The sequence below is a fragment of the Cricetulus griseus genome, chromosome 9 (genome assembly GCF_003668045.3).
Source record: "Cricetulus griseus strain 17A/GY chromosome 9, alternate assembly CriGri-PICRH-1.0, whole genome shotgun sequence".
Classification (NCBI taxonomy): Eukaryota; Metazoa; Chordata; class Mammalia; order Rodentia; family Cricetidae; genus Cricetulus; species Cricetulus griseus.
This window is the reverse complement of record NC_048602.1, coordinates 18,971,538-18,993,403: the sequence shown is the minus strand read 5'-3', so window position 1 is coordinate 18,993,403 and position 21,866 is coordinate 18,971,538. Positions and strand designations below refer to the sequence as shown.

The following is a 21,866-nucleotide window of genomic DNA, read 5'->3' as shown; positions in this document are numbered from 1 at the left end:
TTTTCAGATGTTGGACACAATAATTTTCTTTATTACAGCTTTTCCAAGGGCCTGAAGATATGGATTAGTGGTTAGGAGCACTGGCTACTCTTCCAGAAAACTGGGGTTCAATTCTAAACATATATAGCAGGTCACAATTTTCTGTGAACCCAGATTTAGGGGATCTGATGACCTCTTTTGGCCTCTTCAGGTGCCAGGCACACATGTAGTACACAGAAATACATACAATGCAACAATACAAAAAACAAAACAGAGAAACAAAAACAGAAAAACTTCCCGTAGAATTTTATTTTCATATAAACCCTGTGCAATGTTTTAAAGACTTAGACCTTCATTAAAGACATTCACAAGTTTTGTATCTTTGTTTCTATTATTGCGATTTCTAAGCAGAGAATTCCAGATAAAGCTATGTCACATTCTTTGCAATGGTATTTTTTTTCTTTAATTTGAATTTTTCTGATGCCCTCTAAGATTTAAAATCGGGATAAAGGACATGTCACATTCTTTGCATTTTAAGGTCTCTAGCAAGTATGAATTTTCTGATGTATTCTAAGATGTGAGTTACGAGAAAAGGACTTGTCACATTCCACACATTTGTAAGGTTTCTCTCCAGTATGAATTTTCTGATGCTGTCTAAGAGTTGAGCACTCAGTAAAGGATTTGTCACATTCACTACATCTGTAAGGTCTCTCTCCGGTATGAACTCTCTGATGTGTTCTAAGATGTGAGTCCTGGGTAAAGGACTTGTCACATTCCCTACATTTGTAAGGTTTCTCTCCAGTGTGCATTTTCAGATGCCGTTTAAGTGCTGACAACTGATGAAATGACTTTCCGCATTCTCTACATCTGTAAGGTCTCTCCCCAGTATGAATTCTCTGGTGTGTTTTCAGATACGAGTCCTGGGTAAAGGATTTGTCACACTGCCTACATTTGTAAAGTTTCTCTCCAGTATGAATTTTCTGATGACTTCTAAGATTTGACGTCACAGTAAAGGATTTGTCACACACCTCACACTTGTAAGGCTTCTCCCCAGTGTGGATTTTATGATGCCTTCTAAGAGTTGAGTTCAAGGTAAAGGATTTGCCACATACCTCACACGTGTAAGGCTTCTCGCCAGTATGGATTATGTAATGCCTTTTAAGATGTGATAAGTCAAGAAAGGACTTACCACATTCTTTACATTCGTACAATTCCTCTAGTGAATGACTTTTCTGATGCCTTCTAAATGACGAATAGTGGGTGAAGGAACTGTCACACTCATTGCATTTGTAAGGCTTCTCCCCAGTATGGAGTCTGTAGTGTCTCCTTAAGTGTGAAAGCCAATGAAAGACTTTACCGCATTCTTGACACCTACAATGCTTCTCAGCAGTATGGATTTTCTGGTGTCTCCTGAAGTTAGAATAGTGGGCAAAGGATTTGTCACACTCCTTACACGTGTAAGGCTTCTCTCCTGTGTGCATGTTCTGATGGCTTTTGAGTGCTGAGGACTGATGAAAGGCCTTTCCACATTCTCTGCACTTGTAAGGCTTCTCTCCAGTATGGAGTCTTTGATGTGTTTTCAGACTTGAGCACTGGGTAAAGGATTTATCACAAACGTTGCACTTGTAGGGTTTCTTTCCAGTATGAATTCTTTGATGCTTTGTAAGAGTTGACTTCACAGTAAAGCATTTGTCACAGTCCTGACATTTGTAAGGCTTTTCTCCAGTATGAACTCTCTGATGGACAGTGAGGCTTAACGCAGTACTGAAGTATTTCCCACATTTCCCACATTGGTGTGGTTTATCTCCAATGGAGAATTTTTGTTGTAAACAACTAAATGTAGAGTCAAAATGTTCATCACATTCTCCCTGACTATGATCTTTCTCTGCAGTGAAGAATCTCTGATCTTGAGTAATGCTGGAACACAAATTTAAAGATTTCTCACAGTCTTTAGATTGGCAAGGTTCTTCTCCACTGTGCATGCTTTCATGTCTCTCTGGGTTTGATGAGTCAACATAGGCATCTCTGTGATTACTGCATGTGTAGTTATTGGAGTTTTCTGTAGTTTCACTTGTTCTATAAAGTGCACATGTGGAGGGATCATGAGGCACTTTGCCAAGCTCATTACACCGACAAGACTCCTTTTCAGTCTTCACATGCTGATAGACAAGGTCACACTTGTAATAGTTCTCTGAAAATGAGTACAGTTCAGATTAATAGGGCTTGTTCCAAGATTAAACATTTGATATATAACTGTTGTTGGTATTCAGGCATCTGTACTGGCCTGTCCTTGGTGTTCTGACAGGATTTGCCTTCAGCTGCAGCCACTAAGAGACCCACCTGTGCATATTCACTACATTCCCTTTTAAAAGGGCCCTGGCTACCTCCCATCCTTCTCTATTTCTCTCTCTCTCTCTCTCTCTCTCTCTCTCTCTCTCTCTCTCTCTCACACACACACACACACACACACACACACACACACACAGCTGGTCTCCCCTTTCCCCCTTTTATGATCCCTTTCTTTCCCTAATAAAACCATCTCTTGAACCCTGCCTCATGGCATCTTTCTCTCACAGTGCTGCATTTCTTAAATTACAGCACTCTCCCTGAGTTCTCTCTTAAGATAAGCCACCAGCAACTATTTAGAATAGAGCTCACAGCAGTCAACTTTTTTCATCACTGCAATTTATGGACAATAGAGTGATAGCCTTCCAGGAAGTTGAAGCAGATAACTGAGGAATCATTAATTAGCTGGGGGGAGTTTGCTGACTGATTATATTTAGAATATATGTTGCTATTGTTAAATATTTTTTCTCAGAAATTAAGAAGAGTTTAATCAAATCCCAGGTTCACAGTGTTTACTTACTTATGTACAGCGATGAAGATTATAGTTCAGAATACCCAATTCCTTTTTTTCTTTTGAGACAGGGTTTCTCTGTGGCTTTGGAGGCTTTCCTGGAACTAGCTCTTGTAGACCAGGATGGTCTCAAACTCATAAAGATCCACCTGCCTCTGCCTCATGAGCGCTGGGATTAAAGGCGTGTGCCACCACCACCTGGCCAGAATACCCGATTCCTTTTAAGATTAAAGGCTTATTGAAAAGCATCAAAGCGTTTATATTTTTCTTAAATAACATGTTAGATTCTTCAAAAGTAAAAGAGGCACAGGAGTATCATATCAGAATCTCTAAATCAGTGGTTCCCAACCTGTGGATCATGACTCTCTGAAAACACATTATTTCTGATGGTCTTAGGAACCAAGGCATCATTTAGTAGCAACGTTACAGTCAAGAATTAGGAACAACTGCTGGGTGGTGGTGGCGCATAACCTTTGATCCCAGCACTCAGATGGCAGAGGCAGGCAGATCTCTGTGAGTTCGAGACCAGCCTGGTCTATAAGAGCCAGTTCCAGGACAGCTTCCAAAGCCACAGAGAAACCCTGCCTCGGAACCCCCCCCCCAAAAAAAAAAAAAGCAACCAAAAAACAAAAAATGATTTTATGATTGGGAGTCAGCAAAACATAAAGGAACTTTACTAAGGGGTTGTAACGTTACCAAGGTTGAGAACAACTGCTCTTGATCATTAGCAGCAGGGCTATCATGAGAAGCTAGTGATAATTTCTATCCACCACTGACATACATGCAAGGAAGGCAATTACAGAATAATCCTACCTTATCTACTCCTGATCAACTTGAGGATTTATAAAATTATTTCAATCTCATACCAGAATAGTCAAATAAAATTTCATTTTGTACTAGTATTAAATCACCAAAATTCAGGTGCAATAAAACACATCTTCTAACAATTACAACAAGAAGGATGCACAGGACACTATACTAAGTTCAATTATCAGGAATCCTTTCAAGTGGAATTGAATATTGAAAAAGCATTGTTAGTGCTTTCTTAGTCGTTCACCTGATCACTAGCCCACCCTGGTGGTGGGTACTCTCTCCTCTCCACATATCAGGGCAATCTCATTTGCTCCAGACAGCTGACCAGGCCTACCTTGCATACAATAACCCATGTGTTCTATGAGGCGGCCCATGATGCATGCTAGAACTTTTAGAAAGAATACAGATATCTAACATAGTACTATGCTCAGTACATAAAGAGAACACACAGTAGAGGAATGTAGGAATAATTTTCCAATTGATATTTCCTGTCAGAATCTTTACCATATTTAGGGGGAATTTTCAGTTTGCACATCTTGCTTTTTTCTCACAACTAAAACAATGTCAAGTGCGATGGCAGACATGGAGCTTTAAGCTATGAATGCAAATATATGCTACTGTGTTTCTGAATGCATCATGTAACCAAAATGAAGGACGCACCTATAAAATGGAGAAGAGATAGAAAAAAAAAAAAAAAAAAAAACCAAGAAAAAGTTCTTTTCTACTGCCAAGCATTCCTAGTCTCCTGTTGTTTCTGAGACAGCTTAGCACAGAGTTTACAATCTGTAAAGTCAGTACAAAGCCTGAATTAAGAATTCTACGAGCAAAACGTTCTTACCCACATAGAGCAGATTGTTGTAATTCTCCAACATAACATCAGTGTACAAAGCCCTCTGAGTAGCGTCCAGGCATTGCCACTCCTCCTGGGAAAAGTCCACAGCTACATCCCTGAGTGTCAACACACCCTGAAACAAAAAGTACAGTTTGTGTTTTTACTGGACAGAGTGCTTTCCTGGATATTAGGAGACTTAATGAAATTAGGGATGTAGATGAGTGAAGACAATTGCTCAAAAAAGATGATTTCTAATATAGTCACCCTATAGTGGGTTTTTTCTAATTTTGTGAAAGCAGAATGACACAACAGTCTCCCAAAGCAATATACATGAAAAAACACACATTTAAGGTCCAGACACAGTCATCTGTCTGTTATGGATGCTGTGCTGAGTTGCAAATAATCACATAGGACATGTTTCAGAAGAACAATTTATGAGGAAATCTGCTTTGGAATGTTGTGCCTGAAGTTCATGCTAAAATACTGACATTGAATCATCCTATCTGTTCTAAGGTCTTACAAGATTCCATTATAACATGCATAGTTCATATGTTGAGACTCTAGACTCTAGGTCCAATGCCACACCATTAAAGAGTAAAGGGGTAGATAGGGAAGGAAAAATTTATGATTAACTACATAGTTAAAGGGTTTGGGTTTTTTTTTTAACCACAGTATAAAGGAACATAACAACACTGTATACTGTGAATTTTAACTTTAACATATAAAATCAAGTAGTATATGAAATTAATTTTATGAGAATATTGGGCCACTACCAAGCAGATAGAAAAATCAGCATCAACCACATTTGATATAATCCAAAATTTTCTAAAAATATGCAGAAGTTGGCTTAGACAAATAATTTCAGAAGTTTTGAAGACTTCACTTGCAAAGAGTTATAAAAATTGATGGAAGTCCAAAAACATATTAAATATTTAAGTTACAGCTCAGCATGTACACATAACTGTAGCGTGGATGGGTTCAGAAGTGACATAAGATTTCCTGTCAGTAAATGAATATATTAAATTCTCTGAGAATTATGGTCATTCTTTTAGAGCTTTGCAAATACAATGTAGCTGAAAAACAAATGACTCAAAGAGAAAATTTGCACTGCTGTGGGATAACAGAATGTGATAGAGCCCCCAGAAAGAAAACTATTAATCCATTCCTACTTAATATTTGGCAAAGGAGCAAAAAGATACATTAGAAAAATATAGTCTTTTCAGCCGGCTGGGACTGGTCAGGGCCGGTGAACCTCTGTGCCTTATGGTTCTGCGACACTGCGGGACACTGGACAGGCCGCTGGAGCATGTCTTTGATCACCAATGGGAAATGGTTACCATGGCTACAATGCAGAAATACCCAAACCCCTTGAACCCAAGGACATGTTAACGTGTTGGACAGACAGGTTGATCCCTCTGGAGAGCTACAGAGCCACAGACTCATCAGCACAGAGTGTGGCCTGCTTTCCATTGTGAAGTCTCTTATGGGTGCAGCAAGAATGAAAACCTATGTGCAGGAGCATTCTGTGGGTGACCCGGTAATGAACACAATGGAGCTCAAGTCCACCAACATCTCATTCACAAATATGGTCTCAGTAGAAGAGAGGCTCTCATACAGGCCACACCCAGGGGAACCAGAGATAACTGTCTTCACCCAGAAAGTCATCATCACCTCAAAAGGGGTCAGCCTCAGCAGCTACCTTGAAGGGCTCACGACAAACACTGTCGAATGGGAGATACATAAACTGAACGCCCAGAAAAAGCCTAAGGAGACCAATGGCGGCCGCAGCAGCATTGGTGGAAAAATTGACAATGGAGATTGGTGTGCAGCTACAGGGCCCCCAGGACTCTCCAAGCAGACATATTTATTTGTTATTTAAAAGATACAGCTATTTTGCTTAGAGTTTATTATTGATTTTAATGAGCTGGCGTAAGGCTGTGAGTTTTGCTCAAAAGACGGAGAGCTTCTAAATCAAAGTGATCGTCTGAGGAGGAAGGGCTTGAGGGAGCTGAATGGAGAGTCTTGTGTTCCTGTGAACAATTCACGGGTTGGTTTGTTGTTGTTTAAGTACTTAGAAGAAATTGATGTTGATTTCAAGTCTCCTTAGATAGAGTCCTAGATAGAACCTGTCTGAGACTGGGACACTTTCTGGAAGAAAGGCCGGCCGCCCTAGAGTCCAGACAATTGCCTGCTGCTGTGAAGTGGAACCACCTACCTGAGGAACTTACTTTAAAAAGAGAAACTGTATAATCTCAAATGACATTAACTAACTTGCCCTCTTGGAAACCAGTGTTTGGGTTTGGTACTTAAATGGTAATTTTGGAGTGCGAATTACCGCTAAGGTGATACATGACTCCTAAAGGGGAATTTTTAATTTGCCAAAGTTTTGTGACTTTAGTGTAGGGAGAAACCCTGATTACAGGTACCGCTGACCACGCCTACAGGTATGTAGCAGGGGTCTAAGAGCCAGGGAGGCCAGCACGTGGCTCTCTCGCTAGGCTGAGCCGACACTGGGAAGCATTTCTGGGTATGTCCTGCTCAGGGTGCAAACCTGGTCACTGGTTCCCTTGTGTGAGAATTTTCCCCTAATAAATTACCGATTATTAGCATCTCTCTGAAGCCGGGCGTTGGTGGAGCACGCCTTTAATCCCAGCATCGGGAGGCTGAGGCAGGTGGATCTCTGTGAGTTCGAGGCCAGTCTGGTCTCCAGAGCGAGTGCCAGGATAGGCTCCAAAGCTTCACGGAGAAACCCTGTCTCGAAAAACCAGAAAAACAAAAACAAAAACAAAAACAAAAAAAAACAAAAAACAAACTAACAACAACAACAACAACAAAAAAAAAACCACATCTCTCTGACTCCACTTGTATTTCACTTTAACTTAGAAAAGGCATTCCCTTCCTTGAATTTGTACTTTGTGATTTCTTATGCTGCACTGTGAGCTGGTCATGTTAACTGAAAAAATAAAGTCATTACCCGAGTGTTGTATTACTCTCAGGGAAAAAAAAAGGTGGGGGTCTTTTTCAACAAATCATGCTTGCAAAATTGGATTCAGCAGAATGAAATTAAGATTCTTAATTTTCACGTTGTACAAAAATACATTCAAAATGGATCAAAAAACCTAATTTAAAACCAGACACTGGGGCTAGAAAGATGGCTCAGGGATTAAGAGCACTGGCTGTTGTTCCAGAGGTCCTGAGTTCAATTCCCAGCAACCACATGGTGGCTCACAACCATCTATAATGAGATCTGGTGCCCTCTTTCTGGCCTGCTGGGATACATACAGGTAGAACACTGTATACATAACAAACAAATCTAGAAAAAAAAATCACAGAAACCTAGAAAATATAGGGGATATCCATGAGGATATTGGGATGGGCAAGAACTTTCTGAACAGAAAGAACACCAACAACACTAATGAGTCAGGGCTCAGTAGGAGACCTGGGGAAGTTAAGTCCACAAGGGTGCACAGGTCTGGGGTAGAAACCAGTATGACTAGGTTGACACATGGTTTCAACCCTGTCTTACATGTAAACCAGAACCCATGGAGAGGGCCTACAAAGTTAAACATGCCCTGCATCTGAACTGGAAACCGGAATGCTCAAATTACAAAATCCCTTATATGCTGAGTTACTGGAGCTATAATATTCTGAGTGAAAACAGGAACCTTTTCCTTTGAGTTCTTGTATTAAAGAGGGAGACGCTTGGCCCATGGGCACTGCTGGGATTTCAGCTCATCAACAGTGATTTTTCTGATATCAGAAGGCTGCTTTCCCTGAGAAGAAAGGATGTCTATGCCTACATGGTTTTGGGGGCCGAGGCTTAATGCAAAGCCAGCAGTCAGAAGCAGCATTTGGGTTAGTTCCACTTAGGACCTTGAAGGTACTGTCAAGAATTTCAAGATACAGCTTTCTTTAGATGTCTTAACAAGTAGGTTGACATAGTGAGAGGTGGCCAGTCCTCTCTTGGGTGAGGGCACCCAAGATGGATTATTGGGCTGATAACCTTATTGATGACCATTGAAAATTTTGGTTGCTTGGGCTGAGACCATTGAACAGTAAACTCATTGTCATCGTCCAGTTCTAAAACATATAGCCAGAGGCCCCATGTTTTCCCTGCCTCCCAGAATTGGTCTTCAGTAACAGTCAAGACACTTTTCCCTGAAGCTGACGGTATATGTAATGATTGCCAAGAGTCTTCATCTTTGGGTTAACCCGGGGAGCCACTGTCGCACATCCCCATCCCCCATAGTGCCATTCTCCCTCCCCTCACAACCGGGTGTTCTATATGAGGGGCAAGGGTAAACTAGCATACAATCTTTTTAATTTTTTACAATTATCCATGTGTTGTAACCCTGTGGTGTGTGCATAATCTTCTACTAGGTCACAGAGATTTATGATCAGAGAAGGAGTCTGGCATGGGGAGGTGGTACTGGCTAAAATCTTTCCATCAAGAGATTCGGGTGAGTCTCTAGTCATGATAGGTGGGCATATGAGCTCCTAAGCACAGGGAGAGGAGGATCAGGAGAAAGACAAGCATTATCGTGGGTCTTTTCCCTGCCTGGTTAATTGCACCTTGGTAGGTCCCAGTGGCCTTACCACCCATTCCTGGGGTACAAGTTCAGGTTTTGTCGGCTTTAGATGATTCTAGTGAATCCAGTAAGGCTTGTCAGCTACTTTAGTAGCTGTAGGTGTGGCCAAGATCACCTGGAACAATCCAGTACACTTTCCTCCTAGCTGCTGGGCCATATATTTCTTGACCCAAACCCAGTCAACAGGTTGTATCTCTGGCTCATCTGGTGGGTGTCTCTTCTGGTAGGGTAGCTGGTCCTCTTTGACAGTCTCATAGACGTTGGGCAAGACTGCCTGGAGTGCCTGCAAGAATTTTAAGTTCTTGGTTAGTGACTCTTTCCAGGTGCTCTGATTCTATCTCTGGAATAATGCGGGGAGGCCTTCCAAACATAATCTCAAATGGAGTCCGTAGGGGGTACATCAAGCACTTAAGAGGGGAAAAAGGAGAAGACTTATCCAGTTATTACCTGTCTCCACCAACAATTTGGTAAGAATCTCTTTTAAGGTTTCGTTCATCCTCTATACCTCGCCTGAGCTTTGAGGGTGATATATACAATGAAGTTTCCAACAGACTTAAGTTCAAACTCAGTAATTTTGGCATTAGGTAATCCATCCTGTCCCAGAACATACTTGTGAGCCTCAATATGGCTCCAACCTGCCTCCTCTGAAATAAACAGGATCTTACAAGGGCTGCTGGCAATTTTCCCAGGGGGTTTGTGGGTAGTAAAAATTGTACTTAGAAGAGAGATGAGGTCCTGAGGGTCCTCAGAGAAAGAGGGTGTTGCTGAGATTCTTGTCCTGCCAGATCCCGACGCTTCGGCCCCAAATAAGCACACAGACGCTATATTAATTAATTATAAAACTGTTGGCCGATGGCTAGGGCTTCTTATTGACTATCTCTCTCTTAATTATTAACCCATAACTACTAATCTAGAGAACGCCTGGCACATCCTATGCCCCCAATCCCTCCATGGTGCTCCTTCGTGGTTTCCCTCTTGTGGGGAGCCACAGCCCCAAGATGGCGCCTGGCTGGATGCCAGGGAGACTGAGCTTAGCTGTAAACAAGCCTTATTTGGAAGTGCTTAGTGGATCAGGTGTGCCTCCTCCAGCTGTGACCTATCCCGGATCGCCAGGCGGCGTGAGCTAATTGGGTAATGAGCTTGCTTTTAACGGCTTTGGGGGGGGGGGCGCTAGTGGAGGTAGAAGCTGAGAAGGAGAAGCTAATGTACAAGGTTCCTGAATAAACTGCTTGAAGAAGAGTCGTGGTCGTGTCCTTCTTGCTGGTCCAGATAAGCGCCATGAGTGGTGGCCCGTATGGGGAAACCTCCGCGGGTGAAAGGCTCAGAACTTCCTGCAGTCAGGGCAGTCGACTGGTAAGTCCCAGGTAAGTTGGGACCAAGTTAAGGACCTCAGTAAAGGGGAAATAATGTCTCCAGTAAGGAGCGATAAGGACCTTGGTAAAGAGGCAATAAGGTCTCCGGTAAGGAGTGATAAAGTTCCGGGAACGGACAAAGTAGAAGTAACCAAAAGTGAAAGTATGGGGAATTCGACATCGCAACCCATTTATCTCGCTCTTCAAGAGCTGTTGCACTCTAAAGAGCTGAAGCTAAAGAAGAGTACATTAGGAAGATTTCTTGGGGACGTTGAGACCGCGGTCCCCTGGTTTGCCATCTCGGGCAATCTTACTACCAGTTGCTGGGACAAGCTTGGAAAAGATCTAGATTTTGCCTGGGCACAGGGAATGCTGAAGCCAGGGACGAGGCCTATTTGGAAAATGGTTCGCAGCTGTTTAGAGGGTCAAAGATACCACAAGGCTGTAGAAAAGGGGCAGGAGGTGTTAGAACAGCTGAAGGAAATAAACAGATGCAAGTCATGGGGCCTGTGCAGCGTGGTTTACCGTTGCTGTCAGCCCTACGCAATCATGAAGAACCCGATTTGTGATGTGTGCAGGATAGTGTTAGGTTTGCTTTTACTTTACCTTCTGTTCTCCATACCATTATATGAGTGGGTGGTTTTACCCCAGGGTATGGCCAATATCCCCACTATGTGTCAGCTTTTTGTGTGTCATGCTATTGCTCCTATTAGAGAGAAATACCCTGCTGTGAGATGTGTCCACTATATGGGTGACATTCTGTTAACTAGTAAGGAGTTGAAATTACTTAGCATATGGAGATTTCGTTGGATATCCAATCTACCCTTAATGCTCAATTGAAAGGTGGCATTATGGTTTTGAATCAACGCATTGATCTAGTACAGGAACAATTGGATACTTATGGCAATTGGCACAGTTGGGATGTGAATGGAGAATGCCTGGTTTGTGTGTAACAGCTGTGTCCTATCAGAATTATTCCTCAGCAGCAAACATGTCTAAACAACCTTCACAGTATCTTCTAAGCAACTGGTCTGGGGATTTTGACAAGCTGATGCAGGAGCTGAGACTCTCCATAGTGTGTGTGAATTCCACCAGGGTAGACATCTCGATTGTGGAGGGGCTGTCTGTGTGGATCACTCAAGCCATGAATCATCTGAAACGGTGGGCGGGAATGGGTGCCCTGGGAGGAATGCTTATCCTAGTTAGTTTCATAGCCTTATGGTGTATCTGCAGGATGAGGGTTTCACAGAGGAGAAGTAATGCCATGAATGCACAAGCCTTCGCAGCCCTGGAGGCAGGGCAGTCACCTCAGGCTTGGCTAACAGTACTAAAGAGCTAAGCAGTCATCTCACTCAGGCTGCGAGACAAAGTACTGCACTTGAAGTCAGCGTTCCGCGGCTTCATGAAGGGCATGTCTGATTGCATATGGGTTGGTATCGTACTCCCATCTCTGAGAAAAGATACCGGACAGGTGTGGCACCAGCTCGGCTGATAACTGGGCATGGGGTCATTACAAAGTCCCTTGATTTCAGGGATCAGACCTCTACCCTTGCCTGTTGTGTTATTTTTAAATAAAAAAGGGGGAACTGTGGGGAGCCACAGCCCCAAGATGGCGCCTGGCTGGATGCCAGGGAGACTGAACTTAGCTGTAAACAAGCCTTATTTGGAAGCGCTTAGTGGATCTGGTGTGCCTCCTCCAGCTGTGACCTATCCGGGATGGCCAGGTGGCGTGAGCTAATTGGGCAATGAGCTTGCTTTTAAGGGCTTGCCGGGGGAGGGGGGGGGGATGATTAGGCGGGACACCCTCTGCCTACCTTTCCCAAAATTCTCCTTGTCTCCTAGTCTCACCTATCTTCCTGCCTGAATTGGTCAAACAGTGTTTTTTTATTTTTTTTTCTCATCAACCAATAAGAGAAAAATATATACAGAAGGACATTCCCCATCATCAGGGTTCTGTTGTTCTCAACAGTAGGTGGTAGAAAAGGCAACATAAAACCATAAAAGGTTGTGGGCTTTGGGGGTGCTTCCTCTTCAGTAGCCCAGGGCTGTGCAGTTGGTGATGCCTCTTACAAGTGGAGGAGGGAGGGGAAAGTAAGAGGACCCCAGGGGTAGTTAGAGGAACCAGACTGGGAGGAAAGATGAGATGGAGAAGCCTCAGGAGGCAGAAGTGCAGGGTCCTCTTGAGGATAGGTGGTCAGGGCTCTGGTTTTATTGGGAGAATGGATTAGGAGGTTTGGCACTTTCTCAGCCATGAAAGGGGAGTTTCTAAGAGATCTGCCCAGGTTAGAAAATAAGGTATCTGATCAGGATGACTCTTTCAGCAACAGGCACTGAGTTTATAACCTAGACCCAAATCAAAGGATCCTTGTGGAGGCCAATTTATACCCAAACTAGGCCATTCTACTTCACTGCGTGTTCATAAGTACAGCCCTTTTGGACAAAAAACAAAACTCTTGGCTCTGGATCTAAAGAAGTTTTGGGGTCAGACAAGAGCTCTGCTTCTGTCCCATTAGAGATAGAGGAACTTAACACACACACACACACACACACACACACACACACACACACACACACACACACACACACGAGAAAATGCAAAGGACAATTAAAAGACAGATGAGTTCACAAAAGACAACAGACCATGAGTACCTTGGACATCTCCGAGGACCCCAACTAAGCATAGTATGGCTATGTCCAGCCTGCTATACTGATCCTAAACTCCAGAAAATTACCAGAATGCTTTTTAGGGGTTTGGAGGACCAGGGCAGAGGAATTGCTCTTCAGAGATCTCCCCTGACCAACTGGCTTCCAGAAGGTCAGAAGGTCAGAAGGCCCTAGGGCCTTGTACATTTAGCTCAAGGAATATGGATCTCTGTGGGACCTCCAAATGTAATGGACTGAATCCTGAACCCGAACCCAATAAGGGAATGAACACCAGACGGTAAAGCCTCAAGAGTTTATTATCTGATGGCCAGGCAGCCCTTCTGCTAGGGAAAGAAATGTGTACCATCTGCAGAGACCATCAGCTCGTCTTTTATATAAATGTTTATATACAAACAGAAGCAGGCAAGCAGACTTAGAGGGCCAAGGAAGAGCAGTTAGCTTGAGCTATACCACAAAATCCTTTTAAAAAATTTGAAGTAACAGACATGGCTCCAGCTGTGAGCCAGATTGAGCAACTTCATATGTTATCCCCTTCCTGTGTGAGCCAGTCTGAAGGACTTTGATGCTATCTATCTCTTTCCTGTGATAGCGCCTTCCTCAAACACATTGAACCCAGGTAAAGAACAATTCAACACTTGGGCTGGTTTCTTTGCTTTTAGAGAAGACATTTTTCTCCTAGGTCACATCAAAGGGAAGCCTTATTCATTACTGGTGTGGGTGAGTGGGTGGGTGGGAGCTGCAAATTAACACCCAGAGATGGAAGTCAGTCTGAAGATTATTAAAAAAATTAAAGGCACCAGGTGTTGGTGGTGCACACCTTTAATCCCAGCACTCAAGAGGCAGAGGCGGGCAGTTCGAGACCAGCCTGGTCTACAAAGAGCTAGTTCCGACAACCTCCAAAGCCACAGAGAAACCCTGACTGGGAAAACTAAAAAATAAGTAAATAAATAAATAAAATTAAAAACGTAACTAAAGTAAGACCCACCTCCTTCACACCTGGGCATACATCCAGAAAACACCACGCCTCACCATAGAGATAATTTATATCCCATGGTTAATGGTACAGTGTTCACATTAGCAAAGAACAGGAATCCACCTGACTATGTATCCCCAATGAATGGACAATGAGAATGGTAGACATATACAATGGAATACATATACATATTCAGCCGAAGAGAAAATTGTAATAAGAATCTGCAGGAGCCGGGCGGTGGTGGCTCACGCCTTTAATCCCAGCACTCGGGAGGCAGAGGCAGGAGGACTTCTGTGAGTTCGAGACCAGCCTGGTCTACAAGAGCTAGTTCCAGGACAGTCTCCAAAGCCACAGAGAGACCCTGGAACCTGCAGGAGAATGGATGGAATCAGAACGTGTAATTGTAAGAGAAGTCATGCAGTATCAGAGAGAAGAGACCACATTTTTCCGAATATGGAGAATCGAGCATGAAAATGTGTTTCTGGGAACAACAGACACGTGGGCACAGCAGAATATGGAGAAAAGAGAACAAGAAAGGTTATCTAACAGGAGTTGGAGATGGGACTGGATGAGGTAACGAGCACCAGTTATGGAAAAGGATGTAAAGCTGATTGCTTCATTTTTATTTATTTATTTATTTTTGATTTTTCGGCACAGGGTCTCTCTGTGGCTTTGGAGGCTGTCCTGGAACTAGCTGTAGCAGACCAGGCTGGTCTTGAACTCACAGAGATCCACCTGCCTCTGCCTCCCCAGTGCTGGGATCAAAGGCATTGCCACCACCACCTGGAGCTAATTGCTTTCTTAGTTCTGAGTCTGTCACAGGTTTTTTTTTTCTTTTTGATGGTAGATAAGTACATCAAAATACATTGAATATTGAAACTATAAAGTCAAATGTGAGACTACAGAGCTTCTGTTCCCAATGACCACTCTAACTATATAAACATATACTGAATTATACAATCTTTGGGTCTGGTTAACTTCAGTGTGTGATTTTTGTTTTATTTGTTTGCAACATTTTTCATAATAAAGTTGAAAAAAAATCAGAATCAGAAAATCAAAGACTTCTGATGTCTCAAACTACAACACTTGTACAAAATAGGAGGAAAGGACCACTGACCTGGATCAGACTAACTGCGGAGTCAGCCATTTCTTACTGTTTCTCTTCTTTGACTTTGTCTTTCAGGAACAAGGAATAGATGGCTTGCTGTCCTATCATAGTAAGGGGTCAAAAAGCAAGTGCGAAAATTAATACTGAAAGCTGTTAGAGAACGATATTAAACCACATGAAAAGTCCCGAGGAAAAGAATAAAACCAGTTGTCCAATCCCAAAGCCTGCAAAGTAACATCAAAGAGCAACACTCGATATAAGAGCAGGAAGAAAAAAAATAGTACTATGTAAAATTTAAAAAAAATCCAGGGAAAAATAATAATTAAAAGTATGATGAGACAGACTATGCAGCAATTATTTTTGTTAGCTATCTATTTATTGTACAATGGACAAAACAATAAAAAATAGAACGGAAGCAAATGATAATATAATTAATAAATAAGAAAATCAATTGAATACACCATGCTCAACAACAACTGAAATGGCCAATATGTACATGTTGAAAAGTTTGACATTGTAGGTCATAAGATATAGTAAGTTTAATATACAGACATTCAAAATCTCCCTAGTCAGCATCCACACTCAGGTTCCTAAACAATATGCATTTCTTTCAGTAATTTCTTGAAATGGCAATAGATAATATTCCCTAAGCAAATGATGTAAACAGACTACAGCATTCACAGAAAGAGAAATGACAGTTGAAATCAAAACATGTATTTTCTACCAAAAATTTCATATCTACATTTTATACAACGAACTGAGAAAGTAGGGATTCTTTTTTTTTTTTTAAATATCACTAATAAGGACAGAAATAAAGAAGATTGATGTTCATAATCAAAATAGTGACAGAAAAATCAAGACAAAAGCTGAAGAAATGAGTAGATACTCTTCACCAGGTTAAGTGCCTGGTAAAGGACATGAAGATGAAGTCCCTGGAGGAGATCTACCTACCTGTTCTCCCTGCCATTAAGGAATCCCAGATTATTGCATCCCTAAAGGATGAGGTTTAAAGATCATGCCAGTGCAGAAGCAGACACAGGCTGGTCAGTGGACCAGGTTCTAGGCTTTTGTCACTATTGGTGACTACAATGGTCATGTTGGTCCTGGTGTTAAGTGCTCCACGGAGGTAGCCACTGGCATCCTAGGGCACATCATCTTGGCCAAGCTGTTTCCACTGACCCTGTATGAAGAGGATACTGGGAGAACAAGATTACCAAGCCCCATGCTGTTCCGTAAAAAAGTGACAGGCCGCTGTGGCTCTGTGTTGGTGCCTCTCATCCCTGGCCCCAGAGGCTGTCTCTGGTCCAGGTCTGGAATAGCTTCGGAGGATAGCCAGTATTGATGACTGCAACTTATCAGCCAGGGGTTGCACTGCCACCTGGGCAACTTTGTCAAAGCCAACTTTGACAGCATCTCCAAGACCTACATCAACATGACCCCTGACCTTTGGAAGGAGACTGTGTTGACCAAAAGAGACTATGTTCACCAAGTCTCCTAATCGGGAATACACTCACTGTCTTGTGAAAAAATCCACACCAGAGTCTCAGAGGTTCAGATAAACCAGGCTACAAATTGTAGCCACCACGTAAGAGTTTTTATACAAGAAAAATAAAGTGAATTAAGTCTCTTTAGAAAAAAATACAAAATAAAAAGTGTTAGCAAATTAGATAGATAGAAGTTGTTTGATCAACATGGGTGCATCCCACAAAAGCTAGAACACAGACATCCACATCAGACAGAAAACAGAATTCATAAAACATGTGAAAACTGGCACATTGCCTCATGTTCTTGTCAAACACGAGAAGACAACCTAGAAGGACATCTGTCTTCTCTAAGGCTCTAAGCAATTCCCATTACAATGGTAATTGCATATTTTACTGAAAGTACCAAGGAACAGCAAAAAGACAGAAAATACTAAGAGGATCAAACTTAGAGGTGATCTCACGGTGTGTTACAATCACAGCAATGGAAACCACTTGGAATTGCCATGACCACCGACAATAAGAGCGTTCTATGAGAAGACAGTGTAGACAGAGTTAACAGTCTGTAAATATACTTCCTGATTCTTTCCAAAACTCTGTTGTCATTATTTTCAGCAATAGAGAAATAAACCATAAAAGGTAGAGAATGTGCTAGAATAGCAAAGCTCCAAAGCTGTGAAAATATATAAATCTAGGGATATTAATGTTCATCATTTTACAATATATTAAAATCACAGACATGAAAACAATATGATGGCATGATCCCTGGAGTGAATTAATAGGAACTGCATCACTCACATGCACAGTCAAATAAAATTTTATCTGCCTCTTAGTGTCAATTCTTCCTTAGAACCTCTTCACACACCTACAAAAGGATAATCCCAAGGAGACTTTTCTCAGTGCAAGTCTCCAGAATTCTTTCTAGGGAAACAGAATGTGGTCGAACTGATTTCCTGTCCCCTGTACACACTCAATGCCGTTTCCCCTCCTTCACCAATCCCTCCACCATACCTGCTTCCTTAGTCACTGTCTCTGTCCTTCCAGGCCCCTCTGTTCTGCTGCACAGGTGAGCAGGTCTGGGTGATCACTGAGCTCTGCACATGAGAAAGAGAATCTTCAGGAAGCAACCAGGTTTCTTTTTTTTCTTTTTTTTATTTTATTTTATTAGTTCTAGTTAGGGAACAAGCTTATTTCAAGTCCCTTCTCCCTCTCCCTCCCCTCACCCCCAGCCCTCCTCAGTCTACCCCCCACCCCATCCACCCACCACTCCCCAGGCAGGGTAGGGCCCTCAATGGGGGCTCTGCAAAGTCCACCAAGTCTTCCTATGCTGGTCCTGGGCCCTTCCCCATGTGTCCAGGGCCAGAGTGCATCCCTTCACGTGGGATGGGCTCTCAAAGTCCCTTCTTGCACCAGGGAAAAATACTAATCCACCACCAGAGGCTCCTTGGAGTGCAGAGGCCTCCTTATAGACATCTATGTTCAGGGGTCTGGATCAGTCTTGTACTGGCCTCCCAGACAGCATCTGGGGTCGATGTGCTCTCCCTTGTTCAGGTCAACTGTTCCTGTGGGTTTCTCCAACCTGGTACAGACCCCTTCGTTCTTCTTTCCTCCCTCTCTTCAACTAAATTCCCGATTTCGGCTCAGTGTATATCTGTGGATGTCTGTCTCTGCTTCCATCAGCCACTGGGTGAGGGCTCTAGGATGGCATAAAGAGAAGTCATCAATCTCATTTTAGGGGGAGGGCTTTTAGGTTATCCTCTCCACCATTGCCTGGATTGTCAGCTCGTGCCATCCTTGTAGGTCTCTGGAGATCTCCCTAGTTCCAGATCCCTTCTCGGGCCTATAGTGGCTCCCTCTGATATTGTATCTCTCATCCTGCTCTCTTTCCTCTATTCTTCCCCCAACTCAATGTTTCTGCCCCTCCATTTCCTCTCCTCTACTCCTCTTCTCTTGCTCTTATTGTAGCAGCTCCTTCCCCCCTACCCTCATGCTCCCAATTAGTTCGGGAGTTCATGCCACTTCCATTCCTGGGGACCATTTAACCCTTAGAGTCCTTCATGTTTCCTAGTTTCTTTGGTGAAGAGCATTATATACTGGTAATCTTTTGCTCTATGTCTAAAATTCATATATCAGTGAGTACATACCATGCAACCAGGTTTCTAAAACAGTACTATGCAGAGTAAAGACAAAACGAAAACACAGGATTATATCAGTGATATTGTCACACAAGCACGGGACTGATGCAGAACCCTGATCGTGGATGTCAATGAGGAGGCCTCGACACTCTGTGGGACCCCTGGTAGTGGATTAGTATTTTTCCCTGGTGCAAGAAGGGACTTTGAGAGCTCATCCCACGTGAAGGGATGCTTTCTCGGCCTGGACACATGGGGAAGGGCCTAGGCCCGGCCCGGGATGATGTGGTAGACTTTGGGGAGCCCCTGTCGAGGGCCCTACCCTGCCTGGGGAGCAGAGGAGGGATAGGGTAGGGGTAGGTGAGGGACTGGGGGGGAGGGGGGAAAGGAATTGACATGTGAAGCAAGCTTGTTCCTAATTTGAACTAATAAATAAAAAAAGAATAGTGCAAATATTTAGAAAGCATTTTCAGTTAGCATCTCTGTAATCCCATTTCCGATCATCACAGCTCAGTCACACCTCAGGGGTAGAAACGGAACTGAATGATCAGAATGAGGATCTCATTCACTAGTGAGATTCTGAATTAATCATGGTCCAAAACTGATGGAAGCCTTACACCTCCCAAAGGGACACACAGGAGGAAGAGAGAACATTTCATGTAGATTTTCTTTGTTTTTCTGGGGATTTCACTTTACTCTGTCAGCATCGCTCACACAAAGCTCACACAGTTGCAGAGAAATTTGTCAGGAAACCCTGAGGTACAGCAAGGGAGACTGCAAGGAAACTATTCTCACCCATAGAAACCATTCTGCTGCAACTCTGTAACATCCACTCTCTGTACAAAGCCCTCGGGGAGGGTCCAGACATTGTCCCTCCTCCTGGGAGAGGTCCACAGTCACAGCACTGGCTGTCAACAGACCATAAAGGAAAACACAATGGCTTGAAGAGTTATGTTGGTGTACACCTTTAATCCTAGCATTGGGGAGACAGGTATGGGTGGAACTCTAAGTTACAGTCCAGCTTGGTCTACATGGTGAATTTTGGGGCAGAAAGGGCAACACAGTGAGTTCATACCTCAAACAAAGCTAACGTAAGAATCAAAAAAATAACAGTTTGGTCATGTGTCCATCAACAGAGTGGTTTTCTGGAACTGAGGAGACAAAAGACTTTGCAGACATTTTTTTTCTGATGTAAATGAATGATCGGTTTTATTCAAAAGATGAATTCTAATATTATCCTATACTATTATGCTCTTTCTTTTTTTCTCTCTCTCTTTTGTTTTTTTAAAGACAGGATTTCTTTGTGTAGTCCCCGCCGTCCTGAAACTTGCTCTTGTAGAATCAAACCAGGCTGGCATTGAACTCTGGGATCCACCAGCATCTGCTTCCCAAATGCCGGGATTAAAGGCATGTGTCAACACCATCTGGCCCCTAATGTTTTTTCTAACAGGAAATACTGTGACCTGACAGCCTCAAACATCGCACTGTGCTTTGCAGACTCTAAGTGCATCATACAGAACTCAGAACAAGAAGACACGTTTCATTTTTTTGTTGTTGTTTTGTTTTGTTTGTGAGACACGGTCTCACAATATGGCTATGGAAGTCCTGGAACTCACTATGTACACTGGGCTGATCTAAACCTTACTAGGATCGCCTGCTGCTGCCGCCTGAGTGCTGGAATTCACGGCCTGTGACACTGGGCTTGGCAAAGACACTTCAGAATGCTGTATCTACCTCACACAGTACATATGTCTGAAATGAAAAATTAATGATGGATAAAGTGTTTACTTTTTAAATATTAATGTTTACAACCATAACTACAGACCTCGAATATGTATGTGTGTATGTATGTATGTATATCGGAATTAGTCAAATCTGCACGCATTCCTTTCATAAATGATATCTAAAAGGTCTCCGGGGATTGCCAATTCCCCAGGTCAATATGCCAACTCTCTTGAATAGGTGAGTGGCTTAACAGGGGAGTTAGCAAGATGAATGTTAATTTCAGTAACTCTTTCCTATCCGTCATAGCAAAGAGAAACGCGTTTGCAAATATCAACAGACAGATTCAAACATTCTACCGAGACTATTCTTGCAAGACTATTTTGACAATCAAAAAATTCAATGGGAAAAAAAAATCAGGATTACTCCGGATCTAAAATTTATCGACAAAGGAAAGACATCCACAGCAGAATTTGGGAGCCGGCTTCCTGATGAGCACCAGAGAAACCGCTCGCACCCCCGCTCCCTCCCTCCCGGTCCCAGCCCCGCAGCTCCTCTGACCTGGGAGCTTCCAGGGCCGCCGGGCTGCGGTTCCCGCCACTGCGCTGCTGACTGCTGACTGTCCCAGGCCGCCCCGCGAGCGCGGACACCGCGGATCCCGAGGGCTCAGGTCCCCGCGGACCCGCCGTGTCCTCCGCACCCGGGTCTGCAGCGCGCGGGTCCCACCGTGCAGGACCCCGAGCAACGACAGGGAATAGGAACTTGTTTTGGCTCCTCCGCTCGACTAACCGGGACCTCCCAGCTTCCGCTACATCACTCCTCTAACCCCTCCAGTTATGCACTTCCTCTACACCTGACCAATGGTAAGCAACCTCCTGCAACTGCTCTTTCCGGTTTAGTGTCCCAGCCCCACTTACCGCCCCTCCCCTGCATCTCCCGCGTCCTTGCACAGGGCTGCAGCTGTCAGGCCACCCTGGACCCGCTCTGCACAGACTCCACACACGCTTGCTGCAGCCTAGACCAGAGCTGCGGCCAGGAGGACGCTGCACCCGGTATCTGACCATCTTATCCTGAGTTTTGATTAAAATTGTTCAGTCTAACGCCTCATTTAGGGATTCCAGTGACCTGGCCTATATATAACTCCATGTGGAAAAAGACAACGATCACCCCTAATCCCGATGTTCAGCTTAGGTACACCAAATACAAAGATGAAGCATTGTTGCTAGGTGTCAAGTTTTGTGAGGTGGAGGTATCACCCATACAACAAAAGCCCCACATGTACTTCTAGGTGTTGGGTCCTGTGAGCTCTCCTACATATACCCAAATAAATCCCCATCTACACACAGCCAACTAGGTGCTCCTCC

At 43.4% G+C, this 21,866-nt stretch overlaps 1 protein-coding gene across 1 annotated transcript; it reads right to left on the bottom strand.

Annotated features, from left to right (window-relative positions):
• Positions 1 to 266: 266 nt before the first annotated feature.
• On the bottom strand, positions 267 to 21,301 carry LOC100750424 (zinc finger protein 54). The gene is made up of 6 exons (XM_027398685.2): positions 21,064 to 21,301; positions 17,660 to 17,742; positions 15,177 to 15,268; positions 9,186 to 9,353; positions 4,488 to 4,614; positions 267 to 2,170 (listed from the first exon to the last, which is right to left on the bottom strand). Exons 3-6 carry the CDS (start codon positions 15,204 to 15,206, stop codon positions 522 to 524), a joined length of 1,974 nt encoding a protein of 657 aa, XP_027254486.2. The 5' UTR covers positions 15,207 to 15,268; positions 17,660 to 17,742; positions 21,064 to 21,301; the 3' UTR covers positions 267 to 521.
• Positions 21,302 to 21,866: the final 565 nt, after the last annotated feature.

Coding starts and splice junctions, on each gene's coding strand:
- LOC100750424 (XM_027398685.2), bottom strand. CDS start 15,206: ATGGCTGACTCCGCAGTTAGTCTGATCCAG. Junction 9,354..15,176: donor CCGCAGTTAGTCTGATCCAG/GTCAGTGGTCCT, acceptor AAATTCTTGCAG/GCACTCCAGGCAGTCTTGCC. Junction 2,171..4,487: donor CAACAATCTGCTCTATGTGG/GTAAGAACGTTT, acceptor ACTCATTTTCAG/AGAACTATTACAAGTGTGAC.